The sequence below is a fragment of the Miniopterus natalensis genome, chromosome 6 (genome assembly GCF_054644295.1).
Source record: "Miniopterus natalensis isolate mMinNat1 chromosome 6, mMinNat1.hap1, whole genome shotgun sequence".
Classification (NCBI taxonomy): domain Eukaryota; kingdom Metazoa; phylum Chordata; class Mammalia; order Chiroptera; family Miniopteridae; genus Miniopterus; species Miniopterus natalensis.
Genome location: NC_142086.1, coordinates 64,993,960 through 65,014,598, shown reverse-complemented (window position 1 = coordinate 65,014,598; position 20,639 = coordinate 64,993,960). Strand labels below are relative to the sequence as shown.

Sequence of the window (20,639 nt, the reverse complement as noted above, 5' to 3'; positions counted from 1 at the left end):
AGTTTTTAAAAGAGTTTTAAGACTTTTCATTTTAATCCTGGGTTATCTAAACATCAGTTCAGTCACTGGAGAGAGAAACCATATCAAAGTCTAGGAATGGAGATAAAGGGAAGATTTAATTCATGGTTTCTCAGCTGTGGCACTGTTGACATTTGGGGCTAGAGGATTCTCTATTGTGGTTTTTTCTCCTGTGCACTGTGGGATGTTCAGTAGCATCTCTGCTCTGCCCACAAGATGCTGATAGCACTTCTTCCACTTCCACAACCAAAACTGCCTCCAGACTTTGCCAAACGTTTCCTAAGTGGAGGGAAGGAAGGGAAGGAAACATCCCTGACTGAGAAACACTGAGTCAGGTAGAACCAAGTAATCCTGTATTTTTAGTGGTTCGGATCAGTGATACTCAGGGGGTAGGGTTATCAGGATCACCTGGAGGATTTTTTTTTAAACCACACATGGCCTTAGAGATTGGTAACCAGCTTCCCCTACCCACCTAGTTACTTATAATTACTTATACCTCTGTGGTCCCCTCTCATCTCTGTCCAGTGTGCCTGAGTATACCAAAACGAAGCAATTTTTAAGAGCCTAAAATATCCTGGGTCAACCACACAAAATCCATGAGAAACCTTTCCCTCATGACAGTCACCTTCATGCCAGTTTCTGGACTCACGAGATTTCCCTTCAGTTGTGCACACACACAACCACTTTATTGGTGGCCAGAGCACCAGACCATGGCTCTCTTTCTTCAGTTCTCTGAGAGAAAGCTGATACAAATTGAGACAATCCCTATCCTTCTCACTACTATGAAGGAAAGGAGCAAGGCTGAGGCACAGAGCAATTAAAAATCTTCTCCTTTTTCCATTCTGTAAGTGCCATCCACACAATGCAGACATGTAGGGTCTCATTCTTTTATAAGCAATTATCCTTTAACCATGAAAATTACTCCCTAAATCACTGTGAGTGGTGAGGCAGTCATAATGCTGAAAAAGTGAGAGGCTTTTTAGTAAAGACCAGATGCACAGAAACATGCTTCTCCTACCTGCCAAAATAGCCCATGCCTCTGGCCCAAACCTTAATATGAGGACATCCTCTTGGCTTTACGTAGCATTTCATACTTCATAAAATGCTCTCACACACATGATCTTGAGTGATCCTAAGTAATCATGTGAGCAAGGCCATGCAGGAATTTTCATCCCCATTTTACAGGTAAGAAAACTATTGCCCAGAGAGGTTATAAGACTAGTCCCAGCCAGTTACTTATTGGGGGAGCCAGATTTTGAATGCAGCTTGTTGACTCCAGAGCCAGTGCCTTTTCTGTATTTTGCAAAAATGGTGCTCAGCAGAGCTACAGCCTTAAAGCCACAATGGTAGTCTTCAGATTCCATGCAGTCAGGACCCTTTGCAAGGCCTGTCTCTTAAAAAAGACCTCCACTATGCTGTATTCATGCAGGGCTGACAAACAGCAGTAAGGCAGTCATCCTTCTTAGCAAGCTACCTAAGATCGACAAAGCCATATATTTTCCTAATGGAAAAATGTCTCCATGAATAAGGAAATAAAGTCACTTAACTCGCCAGTATTCATTAACTAAAGTTGCTGTTGCTGTTGATGCTGTAGTTAATGTTCCACAAAATTAATCTAACAATACCCAGTAACTCCTTGCTCACAAATCACACACTATAAATTCTGAGTGCCTTAGAATGATGTCTCTTTTCTTTGTTAGTAAAACCACCATCCCCTAGGAAGGCTGGAGAGCACAGGCTAAAAGCTCAGGTTTGCTACTGGAAGATACTAGAATGAGAAACTCTGCCAATAATAAAGCACTAATGCTTATTTTTAGCAAGATTGGAAAAGTGACATTTTGACTTAGAAGGAAGGTCTCTGGAGCTTCATACTGGTGTCTGAGGGTCTTAGGTTGGATTCTACTGAAGGGGGTCTTTTCCCAACAGATCACTCCAAATGAGTGAACTTTAAATCTGTGATCCAGTGGGTCACTTTTCTCAGTGTCAGCATCAGAAAATCAGTTTTATATTTACATTTTGTCAAAGTATGACCAAGGAAAGGTAATACTAACCTCATCTATAGCTTTCTTATAGCTCTGAGATAAGAAGAACCCAATCCAGAAGAGTCCACAGGAAAGGAAAAAGCCAGAAGAAAGGCAGCAGGTTAGACACAAAACAGGAATTGTTAGTACACAACAGATAAATGCAAAAGGGCACAGAGAACCTCAACCCAGATGAGTGCAAATTCCCTTCATTATTACTCTCATTATACTCCCTTACTTTAAAATGTAGTAAGCAGAGTAAACCGAAAAGGCTTCACATTTATTTCACAGAAAAGATTCTCAGAAAATTTAAGTTGATAGTAACTCATCCCAAATTAATTTTTAACTTTCAAATTTGAGACTCCATGCTCTTATTTCTTTAAGGCTACTTGGGGTCTGTAGCATCAAAGCGATGCAGCTAGAATTCATGCTATTGGGCTCCCTAGCAGACCATGCTTATCAGGTTTTGGTCCTGAAATTATAGTCCTAGAGGCATGAAAAGCAGCAGAAAAATTGTAATATTAATTCATATGGAAAATAATATGGGTAAAGGGCAGAACTGATGAGAAAAACCCATAGAAAGTGCCCAAATTTCCTTAATTGCTAGTTTTGACATCTTTTGGCTAAAGCTGCTAAATAGAAATTCTGGAATGAATGATATGAGCTAGTTGAAAATGATCACCAAATCCCTAAAGGCAGACAAGCAACCCAAGATCTGTTCAGCTCTTCCTCATCAGGTATGACTTCCTTCTGGATGCTTCTTCTTATTAATCGCAACAATTTTTATTTCATAGTCACGAGCATATCTTCAGCTACTTTATCCTATAGGTTCTCTGGTAAATTAAAAGTTTAAAAATCTTTGAGAGAAAAGCACTCACAGCTGGTCGACTAGATCGGGTAATGTCCCTGGATTCCTCCGGTTTCACCTTGGAAGGCTCATGGGGGAGCACAGGTGATCCTTCCGACTTGCTGTTGGCTGGAGGAAGAAACAGAGGCCAAGATAAACAATGACCGTCAGAGCGTGCTGGCTCCAGTTCAGGAGCTCTGTGGGGAGTCATTCTTCAGGATTACTCAGCTGACCTGTTCACTTAGGTACATCCTCAAGCAAATCCATGCAAAAACAGTAAATGCTCAGGCAAACTAAATCAAGCAAGCCCGTTTAGGCTTACAACATGGAAGTCACTACTACTACTAAGAAAAACTAGCACACACGACAACCACTGCCACTTACTGAGCATTAATTGTGTGTCAAGCTAAATGCTTTCTATGTCAATCCTCGCTCCAACCCAGTGATGTGGCAGTTTCCTATTTTACAGGTGAACACAGACTTAGAGAGAGAACCCGGTGACCCAAGGTCACACTGAACTTATGGACAGAGCTGCGATTCTGTCTGATTTCTCAAAGTCCTAGTCTTAAGATTCGGTGTTTGGTTTCTTCCTTTACCACCTACCCATCGGGATAGGTTATTCTGATGGAATTTTGTGGGGAAAAATTAGAAACCTGTTTTATTGGGTGGAATTGTTTTTGAGTGGGGTGGTGGTGGTGGAGGGAATTGTCTGGGTCCTTTAAGGAAGAAAGAATGGGGGGCAGGAAAGAGAATGTTGATGATAAAGAGGAAGGATCCTAGAAGAGATACAGAGCAAGGGTGGGGGAGGGCTCCCTGATAGCTACAGAGCTTATAGGTAAAGAAGCAATCTAGGGTGGGAGAGATTCTTTTGTTTTGAAATGTTTTTTCCAAGGCAGGGACATCCCAAAGATATGAGTGCTTTTGATCCAGAAAAACTAGGGGCCAAAGGAAAGAAGGTAAGAATTAAAACTGAACCAGATAAGAGATTTTTTTAGCATTTACTCTTACTAAGAATATTAAGTTATCAATAGAAAAAGGTAAGGGAATGGCAGGTTTCTAAATTAAGTAAATTTATATTTGGATCAAGGCAACACAAGTGTACATAGCTGTGGGCTGTGCCACTGAGCCAGAAGAATGCATACAAGGGCAGCCACGGGCCAGTCCACACCCCAGTTCAGAGAAAGGGGCATCGCATGTCTGATGCCAACCTTTTCAAAATGGACATGCAGTGACTTTATTTATTTAAAACCCTGAAAAGGTTTAGAAGGTAAATTAAGATTGCGTCTAGTGAAAAGGCTAAGAAAAGTGTGTTAATATTTATCAAATAGCACTTTAAAAAGTCTTGGTTTTTATTACTTGGAAGCAAAATCATCTTCTGAAGGTTATTCAGAAAGAGGGAATTTAGATTAGCTGGAAACAATGCGCTGTTGTGTGTAATTAGCTGGGCACACTAAGGTTTTTCACAAGCTTCCTCTTTAATGAAGACTGAACAATGATGAATGACTCGAATTAAATGGTCAGAGGCTAATTTTTACCTCTCTAATAGGAATAACCAGAGGAGTTAAATATATTTTAAAGTCACAATTTTATTTCTTCTCAAGTATATATGTATTCTACATTAGTCTTTATTGAATTTCAGTTTGAAAAATAACTAATATTGCGAACTATGTTCAGAATATAAAAAGGGACTATTGGCACAATGGAAAGAGGATACTTGGGGGTACAGGAAACTTTAACCAGGAAATCAAATGAAGATGGAAATTCAGTGACTGGTGAGTGATTATATTTTCAAATAATACCATAGTCTGTGCTCTCCCTGAAAAACATTGGTATCTGTGATTAGAAAGGATTTAGTCCACACCAGATGTTACATAATTGGGGATGGTGGCCCACTCCTCTAAGGACATGAGGCTGAGAGCAGTTAAGGGGATGTTCAGAATCACACAGTGGTGGCCATGCCAGAAGCAGAAGTTATAGAAGTCAGGGAACAGCCTGATTCCCTGCCGATGGCTCTCCTCGCCAGGCCATGCTGTCAGGGAGAGGTAAGGGAAAGCTTTACCTCGAACTCTGGTCCTTTCACTGGACCCTGCTTGCGATCCGGGCTGCGAGCCACCTTGGGAGCTGGGCTGGGAGCTGGGGGTGCTGGAGCTGGAGGAACTGCCACTGCTGGTCCTCTGCAAGGGGCTCTCCAAGACGGGCTCAGTTCTCCGGAGGTCAGGGTTGCTACAAGGACGACAGAGCACAGTGACTACACTCTCAAGCCTTGCCCTTGGTAGACACAAGCACAGTCCAGTTCCATCTCAGTGCAAAGGGATAAAGAGATCACTATCTGGACAGGATGAACTCTTGACCCAACTCTTGGATCATCACACTTCAAGTATTAGTTCTGAAATGCTGAATCTTCAAAGGAGGCTTTCTTTGAAACCATTTATCCTGTGCTCATTGTAAAAAACTTGAAAAATATAAAAAGATAAAAATAAGGAAGCAACACATGCAATCTCTGAACCAAGAGATGTTCAACTATATTTTACTATTTGGTATATCACTTCCAGTCTTTCTTTTGTATATATGGAAGCATACTATATATTCAGTTTTGCAGCTTGTTTTTTCCTCTTAACACAGCATTGTGAGTACTTCTTATGCTTCTACAAACAATAATGCCTGCATAATAGTCCAGAAATTAGATGCATTAGTTGAAGCATTCCTCTACTGTTAGACATTTTCGTGCTTCCAATACATCGCTGTGACACATAACACTAAAACAGCTACCTACGTGCATAAAAATATCCAATCACGCCTCTTTCCTAGAATTGCAACTCTCGGTTGAAAGGGCACGAACTGGGGTATGTGTGTGCACATTTGTATGTGAATACACAAAGGTATTAGCAGTCTTCATTGCAGTGTATGTGATAGTCCACCTCACTGAATTCTTATCACACTTTATTATGAGCAGTTTGGTAATTTGTAAAAAATTTTGCATCTTGTTGTTTTAATGCAGTTTAAAATATTACTACTGAGATGCATTAATTTTTATTCACATTTATTTGCCATTTATAATTCCTCTTCAGTGAATTGCTTAATCAAGTTCTTTGCTTGTATAGCTAGTGGTGTATCTGTATTTTTTAATTCCTTGGAGGAAGTCTTTATATACTTTGGCTATTATCAAAGGGAGGTGTGTTTTCAAATAAGTTAAGTGTTATTTCAAGAACAAATTAGTTTGTTGGCAGGCTATTAGCTCTACTTTTTATAAAATATTTTTGTATTATTTGTCTTCATATGTTTGCTACTCCCCAACTGTAGTATTTATTCATTCACTTCGTTGGTCTATACAGGGCACTGGGTCAGGCATTTGCCACACAGAGTGAACAAGATACAGCCATGCCCTTTGCCAGCTTGGAGTGGAGGAGAGCACAGGTCACAGGAAAGACAGTCAAATTACAACACAATCCTAGGGATGAGTGTGTGCTGAGAAAATAATAGAACAAGGCAACACTCTGCATGCTGTGTGTGAAAGTCTATAAACGCTGTTGGAGTCTGGGAAACAACGAATGCAGCCCAGAGCAGGCAAGGTGGTGTCAGGAAGGGGACAGGACTTGATTGGTTCTTGGAGGGGTGGAAAGCAAGACGGGAAAGAGCCGAAGTAAAGACGCAGGGGCTGGGGTTTTCCTAGGGCTTATTGGCGCAGAGAGGACATCACCTTGGTGGAGTAGCAAAGTCTGTGTTAGGAAACCCTGGGACAGTGCGTGACCAGAGGAAATGGGTGGCTTATGCAGCAATGGCCTGCAGAGCCTGGCAGAGAACATGGGTCTCCCAGGGTAGGCTTATGAATGACTGGCCAGGAGAGAAGCAGGCGGACCAGGTAGGATGCCGCTGTCACGTGTGATGATAAGGCCTGAGTCAGGTGTCCTTGCATAAAAGCGGGTCATAGCTATTAGCAGAACCAGCTGTGATGAGCATGCATCTCTGATGGGACAGAGCTTTTTTCTCTGTGAAGCTAATTGGTTCCCATGGGCATTAAGCCCCTGACCTGGGCCTCGTTAGCACAAGTCCTTCCCGCTGGAGCTGGCCTGCATGGGTGCTGATCTTAACACTGATGCTATTTTTGCCACTGAAGACTCAAAGAAGTATTTCGTTTCTATGTAACCACATATAGAAACAGGAAAAACTTTAAAATGCCTTTTCTTTCTTATTTTTTTGTAAAGTATGAGTATTTCGGGGAAAAAAAGTCATACTGTTCACATTTTTCTCTTCCTTATTATGTAGCAATAAATGGTCTGGCCTCAGGGCGAAGGGTCTGAGATAAATGCTCTGAGGGGAGATCAGTTTCAGAATTCTGTGAAATAAGAGATTCTCTTGTTCACATATTAACTGAGCTGACTCAGATACAAATGTGTAAAAACTTGCAAACATTCATATAGCTTTCTTTAAATGCTAACTTTTAGTTCAGACATTTGCCATCCCGCAGACAATGCTGCTTTGTCTATAAAAGACACAGTAAAATGAAAAATGTGGCAATTGTTCCATTTAGTTGAATCATATTAAAAGTCAAAACATAAAATTAGTATTACAAAGTGATTTCTTGGCCCAAATACTTGGGCCAAGTCTGTAATTAACTGGCTGACTGCCAAAATTCACTTTACTTCCTTCTTTGATGACACAGCCAATGAAGATAAAGGAGTCATAAGAAGACAGGTTTGGGATGGGACAGAGAATTATTTTTTGAAATTAAGCATTTAAGTTATTGAGTTTTGACTGGGCGTTTCAGGCTGAATTTAAATCTTTTCATAGAGTGTACTTGTTTGATCGAATTTTAATTTGCTTTAAGAGAACACATGGATCAAAGTTAAATATCAAAGTGCCTGGAATAAAAAAAAAAGTATTTTCACAAATGAGCAAATCAAATCTTGATTTAAACTTAATTCATCACCTTGACAACACAAGGCATTTGGGAGTCCATAAAGCATCTGAGAACTGCCCTTTGACCTTGCAGCCTGAGCAAAACCCAGCTGCACATGCTGGAGAAGGAAGGACAGGAAGCAGGCGGTGGGGTCATGGGGGCCCTGTTTTCACCCAGACTCTCGCCTTCTAGGAGGGAAATGTTAAAAGCACATGATGATACTAGTTCCAGCCTGAGTAGGGAAATTTGGGGGGTATCAATAGTTCTCATGGGACAACAACCTTTAAGAGGTAGCGAATATCAATAGATGAAGATCAGTAACCATAAGATTAAGATGAGCTGTTAGCAGACTCACTAAATTATACAGCGAGAAAGGCGGAGGCAAAATGTGCCCCGTCGGTCAGCAGGGCATGAGCCCCTTCCTCTCGGGAAAATGCGGCAGCAACGACAGCTGCCCCCTGCTGACGGATTAGCATGGAATGGTGCTTCTGAGCGAGGACTCGGTGCGAGACTGCCAGCTTTCAAATGTTGGCTCCATCACTTACTAATTTTGTCATCTTGGGTAATTTACTTGTGTTTATCTCAGTTTCTACATCTATAAAAATGGAGTTGATTATAGTCACTACTTCAAAGAGTTGTCATATGGTTTAACTTAGTTAACATCTGTAATACACACTGACACTGAACAGAACTCTGCATTTATAGGTGTTCCAGAATGTTTAATGAATAAAGAAATAAATATTAAATTGCCCCAAACTAAGCAGAAGGCAGGGATCCACAGGGGAGACCCAAGAACGTCTTCTTGACCAACTGATGCCAGCACAGCTGCACCTCCTCCATACTGTATCTATTTAAAAACATGTCTCTTTTTGATTTGGTGTGGCATATGTGGACAGCAGAAGAGTTTTCTGCCACACCAGAACAGGCAGTTTTCTCTGGGAGAAGGAAGCTTATTGAAAACAGTAAAGTTTTTATTTTTCCTCATGTTACAGGTACATGCTTGTATATGCCCATTTTAACTCAAAAGTCTTCTATTCGGGATACTAAGTAGTTTATTGATTAAAACATATTATTTCCCAAATTATAAAAAATTAGCACACATTCTGCAGTTGCTATCTAATGTCCTTCATCTAGTAACTGGGCTCATTAGTGCTGGATTCAGGAAGCGAAAGCTGAACTTCTCAGCCATTAGGCTCTGCCTCTTTCTCTTCACCGATATGCAATATGCACAGGTAGAACTGCTCTCCTTTTGGTTCCTCTCCAAGTGGTCACTTGGGGACTCAGAAATAGAATTCTGCCCCTAATAATACCTGTAGCTTCAAAGAGCAGCAGGAATATTATATCCTCTGACCCCTGGGCCCGAGTCAGGCAGCCTTGGTTGAGTCAGCCACTGGGTCCCAAGACAACATACAGCCTTGCACATAGTGGATCCTTAATATACATTTGCTAAGTTTAGCAAATGAAATAAAAATATTGATAACAAAACATCCCGAACCTGTCCCTTACTACACATGATATCTTCCTTGAGATCCATTCTAAATATTCTAATTTTCTAGTCTCCTTTAAAAGCCACTTCAAGGAAAGGCTGGGAGGACAAGCAGCTGAGCTCAGCATCACTATACAGGATGAATTATTTAAAAGCTACCCTTTTTTTATGGCTTTATGGGTGGGCAGCTGTCTGACAAATGGTACAAAAAGAACTCTGAAGACCTTATTTGGACCATCAGAAAGTAGGAGGATCTCTATATGTCAGTAATGGCCCTCAGTGAATCACATCTCCCAGTGTCCCTGTGTAGTCCTTTATACACTGACTCGGGGCTTGACTATGTGACCTATGGAGGCCAATGGGACATCAGTAAAGATGATGCAAACAAAAAGTACTTGTGCAAACAAAAAGTACTTCCTTCCTGGACTGAGGTGGGCAAACAGTAAAGAAACTCAGGAAGAAAGACCACATGGAGATGCAGCTGACCCATCAGCTCAGTGCAGCTGCATGCGTGAGCTCAAGTGAACCCAACAGAACTTCTTAGCAAACCCATAGAATTGTGAGAAATAATAAATTGTTATTACTTCAACCACTAAATTTTAGGGTGCTTTGTTATGCAGCAAAGATGCACTAAAGCTATCTCTCTCACAATAAAGAAGCCAGGTCCTCAAGCTTTTAAAAATGCAATGCAATCCAGAGTTGCAAAGTCTGATTCAGATCTTAAGTGTTGGCCACTTGGACACATGTAATAGCTAGAAGCAGGTGTGTCTGTAGGATTGTTCCATGTGGCAAAGATGGGGATTGTTCATCTTCTCTGTCCTCTGTAATCCCTCTGACTTTCAATGTAAGTAATTATTACCTTTTAGCTCTCTCCCTCCCTACCGCCTCTGTAAGCAGAAAAATGTCAGCTGTCTCACAAAGCCTGCATTCTTTGCACAAAGTCCAACCTTTAAGTGGTTCTGAGGGAAAAGCACATGTTTTGCAAACCGCTGACCATCAAACGTCACCTATCTTAGGCCCTGACATCATTAAAATAACACTTCAAGGGGAACTAAGAGCTGCTTTTAATTTGACTATATAATAATAGTTCTCTTTCTTTTGGTTGATAGAAGGAAAGACTTAAAGTTGAAATCATGCTTGATCTACAGCAACTAAAATTCTAAGTAACTGATCAGTGAACAGAGCCTCAGGGAAGAGTTCAAAGGAGAAGCAGCAGTGATAATTGGGGCTTCTAGCTGCTTGAAGGGGGTGACAGAGAAAGTTCAGGCTGGCTCTCTGGTCACAGTACAGCCCAGTGTTCCTCAGCACTGCTTACAGCAGCACCCACTCAGCGTGAATCTGACATGTCACTGCCCAAAACGGCTCATTCAGAGCTTCTTGCAGTCGGTATGAGTTAGCTCCTTTGCCCTAAAGGGATTCGTGTTCTTAGCACAGTTCCATCTTATTTATGGACTGACCCCTTCCTAAGGCTTTTCATGTGAAGAAGAAGATTAAAGCTTTAGGATCAGAAGCATTCCGTCCTTTAAAGATATCTACAAATAATCATAATCTTCATTTCTAGTCCCTCTCTCATTAGCAAGGGAGAGTCCTTCTCTTATTATGAACACAATGAAGAAGAAGAAAACAGGCTGTCCAAGCTTATCCTTTATATAGTCTCAGCAGAGGCCAATTGCTATTTCAGTTGGTTCTAAAAAGGGGAGTGTTCATCATGAAAAATCTGAGGGAAGCTTGAGGACCTGTAGCAGCCAACAGCATCTGCTACCGCTTAAAATCTGCTCAGATACTGTAAAGATGCTGTTTACTTTCCAGCTTCTCTTGAGACCTTGACACCAACTGGTAGGTGGATGCAACTTCCAGACTGCAGGATTGTACATCATTGATGGAAAAGTCTCGGGGAATGCAGCTATATTTCAGTGACCCTCCATAACGCCAAAGCAGGGATTTCCTCATAAGAGCTAGTCCTTGTGCATTTGCCAAGCTGGGAAGCTCTGCAGCTGGTCACTACTGCATTTCTTTGTCAATTACTTTCTAAAGTCTCAATGGTTCTCAGGGCACACTTCTTGACCTGATGCTAAAAATTACCTCAAACCAGGCCATTTTATTCTGCTGATTTTTTAAAATGGTCTCGCAAGTGATGGTTTGGGATACGACAACCAGATTTATCCTTGCAATTTTACTCCTCCCCACTGTGCACTGATGTCTGTGAAAGGCTACTGAAGAAATAAAAGGCTTATGCTCTGGCCCAGCCAAGCTCACCGTCCACATGGCCAGTCAATATGCCTCTGAAGTGAAAAAAGAGCAAAGACATTTTTTTAGGAAAGCAATGACAGTGGTGATGGGGACTTATTCCTTCACCTTAACTGTCTTTTCCCTTTACCTTGCTCTGATGGGTTGAGATCCTAGTCTGGGTCCCAGAGCACTACCATTTCCAGGAGAGTTCTTTCTGGCTAACGCTGGGGATATAGAAGTTGTTCTTTGAGGCACCTGAAAGAGAAGCAGAATTCAGAAATATTTCCCATAAAATAGCTTCCATAGGTGACTGCCTGAAAAGTGACTCACTCCTTTCGAAAGATTTATCAGGAGTTACAGCCATTATCAGAAACAGGGAAGAAACATCTTTCCTTTCTCAAAGAACAATTTAACTCTGTAAATAAAATCAAACAAAAGGCATTGAAGCATATTCAGCAACCATTAAGGAGTATGGTCCTGAATTTTAAAAACAAATTTAAAAACAGATCATGCTCATTATTTTCATTCACTGAGTTCCTTCTTTTTTGCAAGAGTGGTACATACCAGAAATTTCTTTAGGGTACCACAGACTCACCTGATCACTGGAAACTGCATCAGATAAGAGCCATCCAGATAAATTGAGTTTCATTTTTAGCTCACATCACAATTGATAAACAGATAAGGAAATTATGAAATCTGGTGAGAAACTAGGGTATCAGCCTAGAGCTTGGGACATAAGCCGCATATCAGTGAGCTCAGAGAAACTATTGCAGTACATCCTGCATGCTTCCACTCTCTCATCAACTTGCAATTAATAATTAAAGACAAACCCCAAAACACTGTGCTTTGAAAGGTCAATCTGCAAACATAATACCAAACAGGATTAAAGCCCTGTCCAGCGCTGGGTGACGGTCATTTTACCCTACAGTTTTACCCTCCGTAATGAATGAAAGTTGGAATTAAATTATGACCTGGCCTAGAAGGAGCTTTCCTCAAATGGGGCTAACCAAAACATTCTAGGAGCAATGCTATCTTCTGAACACCTGAAATCTGGCTTCACCTTGTATTGTTAAAGATAAGAATAAACAAATTTTCTTCTTTTTATCTAGAAGTTTTTAATTTGTCTAGATGCAGATTTCCTCACCAATAAAAATATCCATTATTTTTTTCTTAATATGGATAGTAAAAAAATAATTTAGAGTGTTTGGGGTTGAGAGTTCTAGTTCTGGATAGAGGATATATACCTCCAAGTCATCTGATCAAACAGCCTCCCTCTGTTTGGGGAAAACAGAGGTGAGAAATGATAAATAACAATCCAAGTGACAGCTTGGGAATCAGGAGGGACCAAGCAGACGTAACAAGGGATAGTGCCTTGGCATGAAGTCCAGTATTATTAAAGGTCTGGAATAGGGATCATCATCATCATCAATGATGTTACCTTTGGTGGAATGTCTTCTTCCTGTCGTAACCAAGAGCTGCGGTCGAACTTCTCGATGCGCGTGGGGAGAGGGGGGTTCTCCGAGGTGGGGTCCGAGTTCTGGCGCGGCATCTCAGCGCGGTGAGAGCTCACGCTCAGCGCCTCCTGAAACCCGGACAGGCCCTTGGTGGGCTGCTCGTGCACGGACTGGGAGGCGGTCAGGGCGGGTCCCTGCGACTTTACAGCTACCAGATGAGGGATCTAGGCACCAAACCAACACCAGAGCAGGATTATCAGAAGAAAGAGCAGATCCGCTAGTACCTCACCCAGAGGAAGAGAAAATAAAGTTTCAGGGCACGAGGACTGGTGTACATAAAGTCCATCACAGCTCTCTACAGCATGCTTTTACAAGCTCTTCAAAATATTCCATTTAGAGCTGTGTAAGGCTGAACCAGGGTTCCTGGCCAAAAGTTAAATGATTTACTTGCTAAGAGGTCAGTGAAGTAAGTGTGATGACAGTAACATTAACAATTTTAAGTGAACATTTATTGACTAGAAATACATTTATAAGTACTTCTAATATTAGAAATGTCACTGTTTAAAACCCCTGATCTTGACTTTAGAGACTACTCTTGAGCTGTAAAATAAGAATTAATCTGATATTTTACTTCCTAGGAACTCACTAAATCCACCATGAGGTTGACACAATTATTTTCCCCAGTTTACATGTGAGAATGTAAGGTGCAGAGAGGTTAAGTAACACCCTAGATTTCACAGCGAATGTGTGCCAGAGCCTGGCTTGGAGCCCACACATACCCCCATTGTACACCTAGCTGCTATGCTCTCCTGCTTTGTGATGAACCAGTTCCTACCACTTATGATGTTGTATCTCTTAACTCCAGGACAGTTCTTTCAGAGTTGTAAGTTGCACAATTTGGCATGTGGTGGTATTTTTCATGCAGGAAAGACATGTAGTTTTTCAGGGGAAATCTGGCTCTTTAAGACAAATCATTAAAATCTAGATTTCAGAGTACCCTTTCCTGTTAGCACTGCTCACACTTAATTGTTAATGCCATGCAAGCTTGTCTCCTCCTCTGTCACAAAGGTAAGTTCCCTGGAGGAAGGAGCTACGTCTGACACTGTATGTCTGAGTCTAGCACTTTGCCTGGCATGTGGAAGGTATTCAGCAAATCTTGGTGGAGGAAACATCTAGAATGTTTTCTAAATTCAGTTGTTAATTCAACAAACATTCATTTAATATCTGCTTTGGACAAGGGACCTATCAGACCCTCTCTGGTCTGAAATCCCAGTGCCTGGACTGCTGGGGGGCATTTCTCCAGCCCCCAACCCCCCAATAAGCCTGGCCCCATTCTTCTTGCCCTTGAGGTCCTATCCTGGAGCAGTCCTGCCCCAGCCTCTTCAAACCTTTTCATCTGAAATCTGGAATGTTATTATAGTTCAGAGAAAATCCTCAAAGTCTAGCTCAGCTGAATGTTATGCTTCTACCAGAATAAAACTTGTAACCAAATTTATATTAATGTTAAATATCATTGAATATATTAAATAATAATATTACAATAAAGTATATTTTAAAAACATGTAGCACAAAACACAAACTTACTTAAAAGAGCCAAAGAAATAACAAAAATCAAAACCTCTGAAAATCTAATCCAATGAGTTGTCTGTCACAGGATATCTGTATTTTCATTTCCTAGTCACTTTCATAAGTTTCATAAATTTTTCCTCTACTCTCTCCTTTACAGAGCAAAAAGTGCCCTAAAAGGTCAAAGTTAGGGGTTTTAAAACAGAGAGTCTGTGTGTTAAAAGAGAAATTCCTATAAAAATGTGTCCTATAAAAGGTCAGGCATGGGAGAATTATATGCAAATAAAAACAAACAAGGGCAAGATATGCTCAGGTGGCATATGCTCCGAAAAATCTTGGACCTCATATGCTAAAGGCAAACTAAAACCAGGAGTCCTTGATTTTAGCACTATTTTTAAAAACTACAGTTCAAATAGCATTACATATTTCAAAGGTGATCTCAAAATACATTATGCAGGTGGATGCCTGGAAGAAATTGAAGACATTTGGGTGAAAGTAGCTTCATTAGCTTTATTTTTCATGAAACTGTATACTTTATTTCACTTCATCTTTCATTTTTTGTAATATATAATTTTAAAAGTCCTCTAAAACTTCTAGAAACTTCCTTTTTTTCTAAAAGTGGAGTAACCTTTTTTCTTTTTCAGCTACCTTAAACCAGTGGATCTCAAACTCTTCAGTGCATCAGAATCACCTGGAAAGCTTGTTAAACCACAGGTTGCCACACCCCGCTCAAGAGTTGTTCATCAATGGGTTTGAGGTGGACCCGAGAATCTGCATTTTTACCAAGTTCCTGGGTGATGCTGATGCTGCTGGTCAGTGACCTCATTTTTAGAAAACACATTTTTATCCAAGTCCACCTAATTTTTCCAGTTTCAGAATTATACCCAAATCCCAAGGAACAAGAGATAATAGAATAGTTTACATATATCAAAGGTCTATGTGAATTTTGATAATTAAAACTAAAATAATGTTTGTTCCCACCTCACAGAAACTTCTGTGGTTCTCCAGAGACGCCGAATTATCAAGAAGTGGCTCTGTGGTGGGCTCAGAGTTAAGGGGGTGCTGTTCTCTTTCTCAGCCCTTCCTCTACCCTTCAACCTGAGCGGGCCTCCTATATACTACAGATTCTGTACTAAGGGCCAACATTTCACTGGCCCTATGCCTGAATCAATGTTACCGTCCCCTGGGCCTTTAGCAGGTTCATCGGTCTCTCCATTGAAATGTCCAATGGAACAAAGGGGAGAACGTACCTGTGGGTCAACAGGTCTGAGCATAGGGGGAGTCCGAGCAGGCTGAACCCCACTGATACTGAAGGACTCCGACCTTGGGGGCAAGTTGGGGTCAGATATCCTGTTGGCAACCTTGTGAGGCATGGCAGGTGAGCTCTGCCGGTTGAGCCTGGACCGTTCTTCTACCTAGAAACAAACAAGCAAAAAGAGAGAGCGTCAATGGAGATGGATCGAAGCGGAATTATTTCCTAATAAGGGTTTTCTCTAGTCACCTGCACAGCCATTTTTCTGTCTCCCTGATCAATTCACTTTCAAGGAGCCAAACTCTCCATGTCTGCTCTGCATCAAGAACTTGTGAAAAGCTCTTTTCTGTTCGGGTAAACACCATCGTGAAAAACAGAATGCTTAAGCCGTCACCCTTCCCGTACCCATTATCTAGGGCTATTTCAGTGAGGCGGGGACTTGGGACCTGCCTAAGAGTTCAGCTTGCGTGGACTGGGATATTATCTTGCTGACTGGTCGCAAAGCCTCGGGTCAGGGAGGCAGACTAAGGGAACTATGGGAGGCATTAAGGTTGCCCAGGAAAACAGGAAATTGCTCTGAGTTGACTCACAGGACGGGGAGGGGAAGAGCGGAATCAAGCTGAGCGCACTAACCCTCCATTTCTCCCCATTCCCTCCTGGCGGGCAAGTGGGCGTTCGGGGAGCTCGCTCAGCGTGCACGGCCTGTCTCAACCAGGCTCCCTCTATCATTTTCCTTTTCTCTCTTTAAGGCCTTCCCTTTTCAGTTGTCTCTCCCTGCTCCCTAAAATACATGGCCCCTCCTCACTGGTTCCGTTTCCAGCTTGGACTCTACCGCTTCACCCCCCCACTTCTCCACACCTGGCCTTCACTCTCGCTCCCCCTGCTCTTCTCTCCCTTTCCCACCCTCCCATTGCTGCCTGTGTCCTTGTCACTCTTGTTCTTGCAGAGTCTCTCTCAGCCCAAAGCAGGAAACTCGTCAGGTGTTTCATGGGGAAGGCTCACAGTACCAGGAATGTTCTTAGGGCAAAAATTACCCTTCGTACTTATGAACAGCACACTGAATCAGAGGGTGGTTTTAAAGGAACATTTAGATAAACAAGAGGTACACTGCAAGACATGACTTAAGATCTTCAACAACTTCAAGAGGTCTGTGACTTTTCTTTTCCCCTCCCTCCTTCCCTTCTCTTTTTTCAAGAAGAGAAAAATAACCAAATTTAATACATACACGTGTATGGGAATCCGCATACATGAGAGAGTCGGAGACCCCACATGCAGGAGAGGTTCAGAGATAGAAAGGGGGATTGAGGTAAATAAGACATCCTGAGCTAGGGATGAGGTAATGCACCTGGGGGCTCCAAAGGGTCGTTGCAGGGTGATAAGAAGAGCAGATGTTTACAAAATGAAAGTTTGCCCTGCCCTACAGATAGGTCAAAAGAGGTCATCTCTGATCATCTCTTATTATGGGCAAGGCCCAAGTCAAGTTCTTTTTTTAAAATTTATCTTTATTGTTGAAAGCATTATAGATGTCTCTTCCCCGTCCATTGATCCCCTCCACCCTGCATTCACCGCCCCCAGGCATTCCCCATACCAATGTCTGTGTCCATGGGTTATGCTTATAAACATATAAGTTATTTGATTAATCTCTCTCCACCCACTCCCCCATCCCCACCTTCCCTCTGAGATCCCTCAGTCTGTTCCATGCTTCTGTATCTCTGGATCCAGTTTGTTCATCAGTTTATTTTGTTTATTATATTCCACATATGAGTGAGATCATGTGGTACTTGTTTTTCTCCGACTGGCTTATTTCACTTAGCCTAATACTCTCCAATTCCATCCATGCTGTCCCAAAGGATAAGAGATCTTTCTTTTTTACAGCTGCATAGTATTCCATGGTGTAAATGTGCCACAGCTTTTTTATCCACTCATCTACTGATGGGCACTTGGCCTGTTTCCAGATCTTAGTTATTGTAAATTGCGCGGCTATGAACGTAGGGGTGCATAAGTTCTTTGTAACTGGTGTTTTGGGTTTCTTAGGATATATTCCTAGAAGTGGGATCACTGGGTCAAATGGCAGGTCGATTTTTATTTTTTTGAGGAAACGCCATACTGCTTTCCATAGTGGCTGCACCAGTCTGCATTCCCATCAGCAGTGTACTAGGGAGCCCTTTTCTCCACACCCTCGCCAGCACTTGTAGTTTGTTGATTTGTTGATGGTGCCATTCTGACAGGTGTGAAGTGATACCTCATTGTGGTTTTAATTTGCATCTCTCTGATGATTAACGACATTGAGCATTTTTTCATATGTCTCTTAGCCATCTATATGTCCTCTTTGGAGAAGTGTCTATTTAGGTTCTTTGCCCATTTTTTAATTGGATTGTCTTCCTTTTTAAGTTGTATGAATTCCTTATATATTTTGGATATATCAGATGTGTCATTGGTAAATATGTTCTCCCATACAGTGGGCTCCCTTTTCATTTTGTTGATGGTTTCTGTTGCTGTGCAGAAGCTTTTTATTTTGATTAGTCCCATTTGTTCATTTTATCCTTTGTTTTTGTTGTCCTAGGAGATGTATCAGCAAACATATTGCTACGAGAGATGTCTGAGATTTTGCTGCCTACATTTTCCTCTAGGATTTTTATGGTTTCAAGTCTTACAATTAAGTCTTTTATCCATTTTGAGTTCATTTTTGTGTATGATGTAAGTTGGTGGTCTAGTTTCATTTGTTTGCATGTACCTGTCCAATTTTCCCAACACCATTTATTAAAGAGATTGTCTTTACTCCGTTGTATGTTCTTGCCTCTATTGCAAAATATTGAGCTTAATGGCTTGGGTCGATTTCTGGGTTCTCTGTTCTGTTCCACTGATCTATCTCTGTTCTTGTGCAAGTACCAGGCTGTTTTGATTACAGTGGCTTTGTAGTATAACTTGATATCTGGTATTGTGATCCCTCCAACTTTGTTCTTCTTTCTCAAGATTGCCATGGCTATACAGGGTCTTTTTTGGGTTCCATATAAATTTTCGAAGTGCTGACCTTGTAGAGACTTGTTTTGTGTCCTAACATGTGGTCTATCTTTGAGAATGTCCCACGTGCACTTGAGAAGAATGTATATTCTGCAGCTTTGGAGTGAAATATTCTGTAAATGTCAATTAAAACCATCTGATCTAGTGTGTCATTTAGGGTCACTGTTTCCTTGTTTTTTTGTCTGGAAGTCCTATCCAGTGAAGTCAGTGGGGTGTTAAAGTCCCCTAGAATGACTGTATTGCTGTCGATCTCTCCCTTAAAGTCCTCTAGAAGTTTTTTATAAATTTAGGAGTTCCTATATTGGGTGCATATATGTTTATCAGGGTTATGTCCTCCTGTTGATCGATTCCTTTAGTATTAGGTAGTGACCTTTCTTGTCTCTCATTATGAAGTCTATTTTGTTCGATATGAGTATTGCTACCCCAGCTTTTTTTTTTCATTTCTATTTGCATGGAAAATTTTTTTCCATCCCTTCACTCTTATCTTGTGTGAGTCTTGTTCTGAGGTGGGTCTCTTGTAGACAGCATATATTTGGGCCATGTTTTCTTATCCACTCAACCACCCTATGCCTTTTTATTGGAGCATTTAATCCATTCACATGTAAAGTTATTATTGATAGATACTTATCTATTGCCATTTTACTTCTTTATACCTATGTTTCTGTCTCTATTTCTACTTCAAATTACAGCAGTCCCTTTAACATTTCCTGCAATGCTGGTTTGGTGGTGATAAACTCCTTTAGCTTTTTTTTTTTTTGTCTGGGAAGCTCTTTACTTCACCATCTATTTTGAATGATAGCCTTGCTGGATAGAGTAGTCTTGGTTTCAGATCCTTGTTTTGCATTACCTTGAATACGTCACGCCATTCCCTCTGGCCTGTAGAGTTTCTGATGAGAAGTCAGTTGACAGCCTTATGGGAGCTCTTTTGCAGGTAACAGATTGCTTTTCTCTTGCTGCCTTTAAGATTCTCTCTTTGTCTTGAATTTTTGGCATTTTATGATGTGTCTGGGTGTGGGTCTCTTTAGATTTTTCTTGCTTGGGACTCTGTGCCTCTTGAACTTGTGTGACTTTTTCCTTCACCAGGTTAGGGAAGTTTTCTGCCATTATTTTTTCAAACAAATTCTCTATCCCTTGCTTATTCTTTTCCCCCTTTGGTACTCCTATAATGCAAATATTGTTACATTTCATGGTCCCACAGCTCCCTTAAACTGTCCTCCAGTTTTTTAATTGTTTTTTCTTTTTGGATCTCTGATTGAGTGGTTTTTTCCTACCCTGTGTTCTAGTTTGCTGATTAGATTCTCAGCGTCCCCTAATCTGCTGTTTATTCCTTCCAATGTATTCTTTATTTCTGTTATGTCATTCTCAATTTCCTTCATAGTTTCCCTACCTTTTCTCATCATCCTTACAATCAGTATTCTGAATTCTATATCTGAACGATTGCTTATCTCCATTTCACTTAGCTTGTCATCTGCAGAATTCTCTTGTTCTTTCAAATGGGGCACCCCATTTTGGCTGCCTACTTGGGTTTGTTTCTATGTATTAGGTAGATCTGCTAGGACTCTCAGTCTTTTTGGGGGTCTCTGAAGCAGGCCAATGTCAGACTGTTTGTGACTGGCCTTGAGTAGCCTGTTTGAAGCTATCAGAAACCCACAGCTTGATGTTCCCTCGGTTGGGGCTGGGTGCATTTGGCAGGACCAAGACACACATCAAAGTCTGCTTTTCCAAGGCCTGAGTCCAGATGCAGATCAGGCAAAGACTCAAAGCACTCTGAGGTCCACCTCTGCCTACAGGCTGATTAATCTGATTCTCTTAATGAGCCTCAGGCTGTAGAAACTCCTCAGGGTAGGG

General features: G+C 41.3%; 1 protein-coding gene across 1 annotated transcript in view; it reads right to left on the bottom strand.

The window, feature by feature from the left end:
- Positions 1 to 20,639, bottom strand: part of TNIK (TRAF2 and NCK interacting kinase) — a 298,718-nt gene that overhangs the window by 32,397 nt on the left and 245,682 nt on the right. The window contains exons 16-20 of the mRNA XM_087818327.1: positions 15,769 to 15,933; positions 12,937 to 13,176; positions 11,647 to 11,753; positions 4,946 to 5,109; positions 2,918 to 3,015 (exon numbers count right to left, since the gene is read on the bottom strand). Of these exons, the coding sequence (XP_087674453.1) occupies positions 2,918 to 3,015; positions 4,946 to 5,109; positions 11,647 to 11,753; positions 12,937 to 13,176; positions 15,769 to 15,933 (774 nt within the window). The remainder of the gene's footprint in view (positions 1 to 2,917; positions 3,016 to 4,945; positions 5,110 to 11,646; positions 11,754 to 12,936; positions 13,177 to 15,768; positions 15,934 to 20,639) is intronic.